Source organism: Meleagris gallopavo, chromosome 9 (assembly GCF_000146605.3).
Source record: "Meleagris gallopavo isolate NT-WF06-2002-E0010 breed Aviagen turkey brand Nicholas breeding stock chromosome 9, Turkey_5.1, whole genome shotgun sequence".
NCBI lineage: Eukaryota > Metazoa > Chordata > Aves > Galliformes > Phasianidae > Meleagris > Meleagris gallopavo.
Genome location: NC_015019.2, coordinates 17,633,720 through 17,645,106, shown reverse-complemented (window position 1 = coordinate 17,645,106; position 11,387 = coordinate 17,633,720). Strand labels below are relative to the sequence as shown.

General features: G+C 39.8%; 1 protein-coding gene across 1 annotated transcript; it reads left to right on the top strand.

The window, feature by feature from the left end:
- Positions 1–645: 645 nt before the first annotated feature.
- Positions 646–9,775, top strand: TMEM185A (transmembrane protein 185A). The gene is made up of 7 exons (XM_010715495.3): positions 646–668; positions 1,450–1,626; positions 3,011–3,218; positions 6,018–6,101; positions 7,055–7,231; positions 7,575–7,698; positions 8,696–9,775. The coding sequence occupies exons 1-7, from the start codon at positions 661–663 to the stop codon at positions 8,938–8,940; spliced, it is 1,023 nt and encodes a 340-aa protein (XP_010713797.1). The 5' UTR covers positions 646–660; the 3' UTR covers positions 8,941–9,775.
- The last annotated feature ends 1,612 nt before the right edge of the window (positions 9,776–11,387 follow it).

The window sequence follows — 11,387 nt, the reverse complement described above, 5'->3', positions numbered from 1 at the left end:
GAGAGTCCGTGCGGCTGCGGAGCGGTGCGGGGCTGCGCGCGGTGCGCCGTCCGGGCGCGGAGATTGTGGGCGGCGTTCCTTTGTTTTGGTCCTCTGAACGCGGGGCTTCCGCTGCCTTGCCGGCCTGGCTGCGAGGATGAGCCCGGTCTCACCGGCGCTAACGTCACGAAGGATTGGTAAACGAGGAAGCCCGTAAGGTGCGCACGGGGCGGGCAGGCTGGCCGGGCCGCGGGGTCGCGGAGCGGTGCCGAAGGGCGGTGCTCGGTCGCTCTGTGCACCAGAGGAAGAGCGACGGACGTTTCAGGAAATGCGTTGTTGCGGCGATGTTCGACACCCACTCGAAAGTAATGGAAAAGCGGGGAAATGCGTTCCGGAACTGCGTGGGGTTTTGTTGTTGCTGAGTGCTGCTCCTTGTTTTTGAGGAACATCTGCGGTCCTTGTTCTGGGTAGAAGCAAGGCAGCCTGGCTTGCGGGGTGCTTTATGACTATGTGAGGAGGGTGAAAGCAGGAGTGTGAGTTGCGCCGCTGGGATGAAGGCAGTGCTCTTGCTCAGCTCTTTGTGAGCGTGCCGTGCTGTGCTATCCACGCTTGGGATACATGTAATTACTGGAGCGTTGCTGCAGCGTGACGATGTGCTTTATAAAGCAGATCCTCTGGTGAATGGCAGCGTAAGCGTGGATGACTTTTTTTTTCCTTCCCGCAGTGTGAACAGGTTGTGTCCTGCGCAGTTATTCGTGTGATTCCTGCGGGTGCAGACAGCTCCTGTGCCTTTCCCAATGTTCTGTGCACATTTATTCCTTCTTAGATTGACTTGCTTGTGGAGTGTGCCATTGTAACTATTTTAAACTCACATGGAGGCCGTCAGCATTGCAGTGACAGGGTTGACTTGGTAGTCACTAACTTTGTCAAAAGCTTAACTTTTTTTTCTATAACACTGCTTTCATTTAATGGACTGTAAAAGCAATCTGTAGCCTGCTGTATCACAGCATGTAAGAATCTTTTATCTTTAATCATTCTTTGACATTCAGAACAAAATTACATCGTTTTTGTAGCTTTGTCCAACCTATTTTTAGCTTACATTATTTGATTTCTATGAAAGAATGCATTTCCCCACAAGACACACGGCTGGCATGTTTCTACGCCTGTAATACACAGCTCTGGACTGGGTCCTTGTGGGAGGGAGCTATTTATAGGAGTCCATTCGTTATGTTTGTCATGAAGGAATGCTTTAGATGTGTTCTCTTGAAGCAGGGATTTTACGTGTGAAAGATTACATGTTATGTTTATGGTACAATCTTTGACTCTTCAGACCTGATCTGATTCTTTGTGAAGGGCTTGGAAAGACGTTTCCTGATAGGAATTGTCCTGTCCAGTTTTAGCTAGGATCGATTTACTTGTTCTTTACCAAATTGAGGTGCCTGCCTAAATTTCTTTTTGCTTGTTTTCTAGCAAATTTCTTATTTATGCCTGCCTGCTGCTTTTCTCTGTGTTGCTATCCCTACGTCTGGATGACAAAATTCAGTGGAGTTACTGGGCTGTATTTGCTCCGATATGGCTGTGGAAGCTGATGGTGATTGTTGGTGCCTCAGTGGGAACAGGAGTGTGGGCCCGAAACCCGCAGTATCGGTAAGTTGTGGGTGTTTGTTTTGCAGAACAGAGGGAAGGTAGGACTACTGAAATGAACCCATAAATAGGTTTTTAAAACCTGTAAGATGTAACATCCGGAAGGTTTGTTTTTAACATGTAGCTTGTGGTAATCATTTAAAGTGAGTGCAGTGTTATGTGGCTGTCTTCATCGTAGTTGCAACAGTTTCTCACAAGCTCCAGAATATTGTCTGTGGGAAGCTAAAACCTGTCATGGGGGAACTCATCTTTCTGTTTAAACATTTGAGAATTCTTCTCTTTAATGTAATCCATATAAAAATGTGTCTTTATAGCCCTAGAAATCTGCTATACTTAATTGGATTATTTTCTTAAATCAGCTTCTTAACTATACAGATCATTTTGAAGAATGTTGGATTTTTCTTCACCTTGATATGTAATCTCAGCGTACAGATGAATGAGTATTTAGTTATTCTTGAATATGCAGTGAAGATGGATTCTCTTTAGGCTAGAATTACATTTTGATAGGAAATAACCACGTAGTAACCACTGACATACACAGGCATGTAACATTTCCAAAGTGAGGTGCTATTATAAATTCCTGTTTGTTCTTTGCCAAAGGTGCATAACTGTGATATTTTAATTATCAGTGTAGACTAAAATAGCTTTCAGGCTTTTAAATGCACAAGTGCTGACTTTTCTGACAATCTCAGTGGGATGTGAATTTGAACATGCTAAGGAAAGGAAATTACCTTAAATCAAATGTTACAAATTCATACCACTTTTCTTTCTATGATGGATATAAAATGGAAAGTCTTATGCACAGATCTTGTTCTGATGCATTCTATTGTGTGGTTCAGGACTGTCTGATTTGCCTTTGTATAGGAAAAAAACATAGTTTGTCTGTGCTGTTATTATAAAGACTTTTAAAAAATAAAAATATGTAATATTCTGCTGGAATATGCAGATTTAGGTGACTAAAGACATTTTGTGGGGAAAGGTGTAGAGTCAGTGAGAGCTGGGGCAGGAACCAAACAGGTAATTTTAGACTTGGTTATCATGCACATTGCTAGGAAATAACTTGGGTGTTTAGTTTGTAACACAGAAATCCTGTTTTTTTTTATCTGCATAGATATTGAATCCTTAGAAAATTTTCAAATTATGAAAATTCCATTTGCTCTATCTGATTGTCTGAGTGGAAATAACCTTATTGTACAGCTTTATGGGGAGAAAGTCCTGTTTCTTCATCAGTGCTGTATTTTCCCAGTGGTGACTGGGAGTAAGACATATTTAGTTAAACAATGGAGTTCCCATCTCAAAACTAATCACCGTAAACAAAATGTTTTGGGCTGTTTGCAGAGCTTTCTCTTTGGCAAGTGAACTGAATACCTTCTTTACCTCTTTTTAGAGCAGAAGGAGAAACATGTGTGGAGTTCAAAGCGATGTTAATTGCAGTAGGCATCCACCTGCTACTGCTGATGTTCGAAGTTCTGGTGTGTGACAGAATCGAAAGAGGAACTCATTTTTGGCTTCTGGTCTTCATGCCGTTATTCTTTGTATCTCCTGTGTCAGTTGCAGCCTGCGTATGGGGATTCCGACATGACAGGTCCCTGGAGGTAATTGTTGTGGTGTATAAAAACTGGGACGATGCAAGATAGAGTTTCTTAAGAGTTCCTCTTAGAAAAACATAGGCTGCCTTACTGTTTTTGTCCTGACCTACTAAAATGAAAAGTTAGGATTGGGAATAATACCTTGAATCATCTCTTCCATTTATTATTTTTTTCCAACTACCAAATAGCAGTACATCTTAAGCCTGTCTTTTTATTATTGTATGCTGTAAGAACATGCCACAAACTCTGACTATAAAATAATTCAAACTTGGAAACTGAAGTTACTGAAAAATACCTGCACTGTTAGGCAGTTGAAAGTTTCTTACCTTCTTAATCAGTGTGATTAATTTGTAATTTGGGGATGCAGGCAGCAGGTATAAAATGATAATTTCATATTTTCTGCCTCTAGCTCCTTTCTTCTCTAGCTAGTTTCAGGAAATGCTTCTTAAACCCAGCAGAGACTTTTAAGAACTTCCCATGGTTATGGCAATTGTAGTAGCATATATGAACATCATTGAGCTCAGAAAAAGCTTGTTTTTGTATGTGATATTCATTAGTTATTCTTTTCCCTGTTTGCCTTTGCATTCTTCTAGTTGGTTGGTCTTATGCTGAAGCGTGAGTTGTGTGCGTGTTTTTACTTGTTTATACTTTTCAGAAGGTCAGTGTTAGAAAATTACTTTAAATCCTTTTTCTTTTTTAGTTTTGTTAAAGCAACGCCTACTTAAACAGTGCAGACTTCTGAAGTATGGAAGTGCTTGACACCTGTTAGAATGTAGTTTTTTCCCTCCCAACGTTATGAATTCCAAAGGCATTTATTCAGGAGAACACAGTATACATGTATGTTACTGAGCAGTAGTACACGTTGCTTGCCTCTGAGAAATACTTCATTTCAAAGATGGCTTATGTATTCGCACGTTAAGTAAAACAGAAAATGTTTTAACTTAACTACAGATATTCTTGAGGTTTGGTTTTGTTTTGTTTTGTTTTCAGTTAATGTTTCTGTTTGATCTTTGAAATGCCTACCCACCTAGGATTGGCCCTTAAACTTCAGGAGTAGCATCTTATTGAGTCTAGTGTTTCATTATGTTTGCCCGTGATATCAGAGGCAGCTGTGGGAAGGTTCAGCCTCTACTGTCACACCACCAACCAGTATTCTGTTCCACTTTGTTGCTGTGTGATGGATGGTAGCAGAAGAGCAGTCTTAGAAAATGCTATCTGACATCAAAATGTGTGTATGAGGGGCAGAATTGAATTCTTCCATGTGGGGAAAAAATGGCACGCATTGACATTCACTGGCACTTTCTGAACATGTATGGAGACCAAATAGTGGATGCGAGCGCAGTGCTGCATCTCAGCAGTAGCGACAGTGACCTGAAAGTCACTGAAGTTGTGTTCCAGACAGCCATGCACAGCTGTCACACCACAAAGTGAACAGCATCTCAGTCAGCTCATCTGCATGAATCAGTGGATCCTGACCAGCAGATTGTGTACAGAGTTGAATATTGACTGCAGTGTGTTGGAAACAATGGTCACAGTGTTGGAAAGTCACAGTTTATGCCAGGATGATCCCATGAATGCTGACACAAGAACAGAAAGAACACCCTATGCGAATTTGTTAGGACCTACTGAACCAATGCGAGTTCCCTGGATCGTATGATTACTGGTAACAAGACATGATGGCATTACTGTGAGCTACAGTCAAAGCAGCAGTCTGCGGAGTAGCAACATGTGAGTTCCCCATCAGAGAGAAAGTCCATGATGCAGCCCCTCAATAGATAAAGCAGTGTGCACTGTCTTTTGTGATAGGACAGATGTTGTCTTTCTGGATTTCCTGGAACCTGTATGGCCATCATTTCTGACCACCACATCATGATGCTGACTGAGCTGAAGGCTTGACTTTGCAGAGGCAGGCCAGAGAAGACAACCTTAGTCTTGCAACATGATAACACCAGGCCCCATAATTGTCTGTAGATTGTGGAGCTCATCACCAATCTTGGCTGGACTGTCCTAACACACCCACCAGATAGTCCATGCAAATTTGGTGCCTTCTGACTAACTTCTCTTTGGGCTGATGAAAGATGGACTATGTGGGCAATGTTTTCCTAGCAATGATGTAATCATAGCAACTTTGAAACAGTGGATCACCTTCACTGGTGCAGATTTTGACAAGTATGCCATGCAGGCTCTTGTTCGTCTCTGGCAAAAATGCATAGCTAATAGTGATGAAGTTGAAAAGCAGTGTTTTGTAGCTGAGAATTTTACTTTATCAAATGCTGTCACTGTGCTCTTTGTATCTGATGTATTTTCCATGGAAATAGTTATGAGATGTTTCTTTCAGAGCAATCTACGTGCAGCAATTGGGGTGCATGACAGGCTTTCATTTAATATTTGTAATGAAAACTATTGTTTTTCTATATTGCTTCACAAACTAGGTATCTTGAGAATTTGAATTATAATTAATTACTGAATTTGCATGTGGTCTTTTATTATGTATATTTCTTTTTCCTCAGAGCTTCGACTGGATTGCTCTTAATTAAAGATGAAAATTACATAGATTTAATGTATTAGTGCAGCAATTAAAATACTTTTTTTTTTTTAAGACAGACTTCATAACTTTGAATTTAAGGACTTCAAAAAAAATCTATCGATATTTATTATCTAAAGAAAATAGTTAAAGTTACTTCCTAATTTCTTCTTTGTTTTTCCAGCCTGAATAACTTGGCTGTTTCCTTTGACAGATTCCTAAGTTGTCTTGCAGATAACCTTGTAATGCTAAGTGTTAACCAGTGTATCTTCTCTTTCTAGCTGGAGATCTTGTGTTCAGTTAATATTCTACAATTCATATTTATTGCCCTCAGACTCGATGAGATCATCAGGTGGCCATGGCTTGTATGTAAAGTGTTTTTTTTTCTTAAACTTGTTCAAATACTAAACTTTATATAAGTATTTGCTGCAGAGAACAGTTAATGTGTATGGTCAGAGTCTGTGATCTCTATTTTGCTTATTTAACAGTCCTCTGCTGAAAGTCTGACACCTCATTTAGTAGTCATAGGAGACAGGCTGTTCTTTGGATAAGGGCATAGCATTCCTTCCTTCAGGGGAAGAGAGGCATGCCATCAACGGTAATTAATCCCTGGCCAGCTGCTGGAAAAAATAAAAACCTCAACAAAAGTTCCCAGTTGGAACAGTAAACTAGCCAGGAAAATGACTGTTGACTTAAGAAATGTGTAGGTAAATATTGTGTGATAAATAACTTTTGTTATGCTACCGTGTGTCTAAATCCATTTACTGTGGTCACTATCAAAATATGAAACAGAAGATTTAAGCACGTGGTTTTAGAATACAGAAGTTCTATATCTGGATTTCTGCCAGATAAACTGCCATAAAGCTAGTAACCTGTCCTGATTATGATTGTTCTTACTATTTTCCAAAAAACACGGTGAAGGATCTCCTTTAGAAAGCTCCTTGAGTAAGTTGTCCTATGTAGAAAATGTTGAAGTCAATTTCAAGTACTGTTTGAGCCCACTCAAAATCACAGAAGTTTTATTCAAGCAGAACTATCTTCATTTTTGATTGTTTTGGCTTGATGGAGTTCACAGACCTTACTGAGGAATCCCAGAGACTTGTTATGAGCCATATCCATCCATATGACTTGTGAAGCTTTTTTGTTAAGAGATGAAATGGGTCGGAGGATTACCCTCAATTTTATTCTTCTTTTTTAATCTTAATATGTGGATACTTACTGTAACTTACTGTTAATTCCTTATATAAATAAATAAAGACTAATGAAAATGCATCACTGGGTAGGGCAGAAAGCAGTAAACTTCTTTTTTTTCTTTCAGGTTGTTTGCGTTCCGTTGTGGATCTTGATGTCCTTTCTATGTCTAGTAGTGCTCTATTACATTGTTTGGTCTGTTCTGTTCTTGCGTTCAATGGATGTGATTGCTGAACAAAGAAGGACACACATCACAATGGCTGTCAGCTGGATGACAATTGTAGTTCCACTGCTCACCTTTGAGGTAGGATGAAGTGTAAGGAGTCTTTTGTATCTTGTTCTTTGTTCAGTGAGTGATGAATATTGTGTGTGCTCTCTCCCTCTCTCTCTCTCAACTTGAAATTAAGATGCCCTGTTTTGTTTGGGAATAAATATTAGCTGCAAATATGAAGGAAAGCCAAGAATCATATTTTTGAATGTTTGTGTGTAAAATCTGTTTCACAACGAACCTGTGAATTCATATTTCTATAGAGGCCATTTTCCTTAAATTTCTGAAGCTAAACGTCCAAGATAACTGTATGTTTTAGAGAAGCTTGGAGATGGATATTACAAACTGACATTGTTTTTTTGTTTGTTTGTTTGTTTAGATTTTGCTAGTACACAGACTAGATGGGCACAATTCTTTTTCTTTTATACCCATATTTGTTCCTCTGTGGCTTTCACTGATAACTTTAATGGCAACAACATTTGGGCAAAAAGGAGGAAATCACTGTAAGTATGAATTGATGCTACGGATGTTGCAGTTAGGGGTTTTTTCCACAAGGCAGTGTAACTTAATAGGATTTTTCAGAGTTGAAAGGAAGCTGCATAGAACATTGTTTTGGGTGAATTTTCATGTTGTTGATAATTTGCAGCCAAATTAGTTTGGAAAGGCAGACATCCATTTTGTCTTTTGTTAGGGTTGTATGATATATGAAATAGAGCAGTTGGTCATCAAGTATAAGTATACAGAGTACAAGTATATCTCTGCAAAAAGATGGGTATGGGTTTTATAGGACCTTCTCAGGCAAATCTTTAATAACCTTAACTTGGTTCACTGAAAGGTCTGACTTGGTGGGGGCAGGCTGCTCAACACTGACCTTGGTATTCATTGACAAAAGAGTGCCATCTACTGAATCACAAGTGGCACTTCATTAAATGCTCTCTTTCAAATGTTTATGTAGAAAGTACATGATAAACAGAAGATGTACTGTTGTTTTAATCTAGAATAGATAATACTGAGGATGAGATACTACTGTCTAGCTAACAACAGAAGTATTTGGGGAATACTGGACACATAGCCTGACATATTAGTAAATCTATGTCATTGCAGCATCTCTGGTACTGTAACCTATGCATATCAAATGAAAATTGGCATGAATGTCTTCTCAGGTGGCAATTTTTGATTGCTGGGGTGATGCAAGGCCTTTCTTGATCTGTTTATTTACTGATGTGCTGCTTAAATTGACTTGTACTGGCATCTTGCTACAGTATATAGCTGTCATATGTACATATGCACGCACACTTGTGCATGTATCATCTGACCTGTAATGCTATGGTTGCTGTCAGTGACGCTGAGAAACAGCACTAACATACATTTTAGATTGCTAATGAAAACAGTCAAGAGAACCTAAGAAGGCAGATGAAGCAGTCTTGGTTTCTTCAGTTAACTTCTAACTCTGCTTGGCAGTCATGTGAAAGGTGGTGGTTTGTTTGTTTGTTTTTTTAGGGTGGTTTGGAATTCGCAAAGACTTCTGCCAGTTCCTGCTTGAAATTTTCCCATTCCTACGTGAATATGGAAATATTTCCTATGATCTTCATCACGAAGATAATGAGGAAGCAGAAGAAACCCCAGTTCCTGAGCCACCAAAAATTGCACCGATGTTTCGAAAAAAGACTGGCGTGGTCATTACACAGAGTCCTGGGAAGTACGTGATTCCACCTCCCAAACTAAATATCGATATGCCAGATTAAATGACAACAACCTGTTAAAACTGGAACTGGGAATCAACAGACAAATGCAGTTCATCTCATGCCTTGTCCCAATTAATTTAAAATAGCTTTTGCTTGATTCAGCAGCTTGGATCACAGAAATTGGAGATCTTGAAGATTGAGAGTTTTTCCACAGAGATTTTGTGAACCTTCCTCATGGTTCACTTGGCACACATGCCTGTATAGTATTTATATGAACATTTTAGCAGTGTAATATATTGTTTAAAAGTCTCGTCCTGTACAGTATAAGTATTATCTAAAAGTATTTTTTTAAAAAGCCTGTATGAAATGCCTGTTCTATTCCAAGTGTCTTTCGGGTTATAAATATACTCTCATTTTCCATGTCTGTGCTGAGTACTTTGTGGATGTCTTGATATATAGTACCTCTTTACTCTTTTCTTTGCTGTTCAGCCACAATCATTAGTTTAATTGTGAAAGCACCGGTGTGTTGTAGTTCTAAGGAAGGACTGGAAAGACTTTTGGGAGGAAATCGAATGTATAGCAGCTTACGTGATGTTTCTGAGTTAGCTATGTAGATTGTTACAAATTTCAATTTTTGCAGTGGCTTGGGAGTGAAGTTGCTTTTCCAGGTTCACTTTCTAACTCCTCCTGAGCAACATGTATGCCACTCTGTCATTAGTTTGGCTGCTTAATAAACTGTTGCCTCTTGCATTGTGTGCGTAATCTATGCCAGAAAGATTAGTTGCAGGTTTTACAGCTGTTGGTTAGCTGATATTTATATCTTAACTCAGTCTTCACTACCAACTTTTTTGTATGATGTCTTTAGTACAGATGATTAAACTGTTCAAAATAGGAATCGGTCCATGTTGGTATAGTCTTTGTCACTTTAGGAGAGACCTGCTTTCACTGGTATACTTGGCATCCAGCTGCTTTTGAGAAATTAGTCTTTGAAACCTATATTCCATTAAGTTCTACCACCTACCATCAGCTGTCTGTACCTTGTACTTCCTCTTTCCTATCTTTTAGTATGGCAGTGGTATAAGAGTGTATGGACACTTCTGTGTGTATGAAAGGTATTCATCTGAAAAGCTGCAAAGATCTTCCACTTAATTTCTAGCGTTGCAGCCCGCCTTGTTCCTCCCTGTGGACCAACTTCTCAGCTGGTGCCATTTGTTCCTAGTGGCCTGGCTAGCAGGATGCAGCCCAGCTGGTGCTGTAACTACCTTCTGCTGAAGAACTCAGCTAAGTTGAGAAAAAATAGAGCTTTCTTCACCAGAAGGTTTGCTGGTCTTCTGAACAAGCTAGTTAACTTGCAGACTCAACTTCTGTCCTAGTACATGACAAAAGAGAAGCTTCTGGTACAATCTCAGGAACTCCAGTTGAAGAGGCTTTTCCATCAACCCCAGGTAAAAAGAATGTGCTTAATTCTAAGGAGAGCTCTACGGGAGCTGGTAGCTGTCCATCTTTATTTATTTTTATATATTTATATATATTTTATATATTTATATTTTTAAAATATATATATATATATATTTTAAGCAGCTCTGGAACCTTTCTGAAAACACTCCATTTCAAACTTCAGTGAGATGATAATGGACAGTGTGTGGTGATTTTATCCAGAACAGCTTAAAGAGGAAGTGCAAGTAAGGAGAGGGCCACTGGAAAGTTTTGAAATTGGAAACATGAAACATCTCATGACCTTCATCTATTGCGATTCAGCAGAAAATACTTCCAAGCTTTGGTGTGTTCAAAAGCTCTCTAGATGAAGCAGCAGCTGGGGGACATATGTCAGATCCTCTTCATGTGAGCTAATTTCTCAGAACACTGTTGTGTGTCACATTTATGTTCAAACAAGCTTTTTCAGTGTAGGAGCTGAGAATGATAATATGTGCCTTTTGCTTATCAGAATTTTTGAGGTTAGAATTCAGAAAGTCTTTCTATGCTGCTCAAACGCAGGTTGGTTATTTCCGGCTGCTCTGAACCTATGAATAGGAGAAAATGCTTCTGAAAGTTTTTTAATGAGATTAAAATTTTTAGTTATCATCTCTGTTTTTCAATCTTGAAATGGTGAGAGCTATCTCCTGTGCAAGTTTGCACCCACCCTTAGCAAGTTTGCTGATGATACGAAGTTGGGAGGATTGGCTGACACGCCTGAAGGCTGCGCTGCCATTCAGCGAGACCTGGACAGGCTGGAGAGCTGGGCAGTAAGAAACCAGATGAGGTTCAACAAAAGCAAGTGTAGGGTCTTACACCTAGGGAGGAATAATTGCATGCACCAATACAGGCTGGGGGATGAGCTGCTGGAGAGGAGCTCTGCAGAGAGGGACCTGGGTGTCCTGGTGGACGACAGGTTGGCCATGAGCCAGCAGTGTGCCCTCGTGGCCAAAAAGGCCAATGGCATTCTGGGGTGCATTAAGAAGAGCGTGTCCAGCAGGTCGAGGGAGGTGATCCTCCCCTCTACTCTGCCT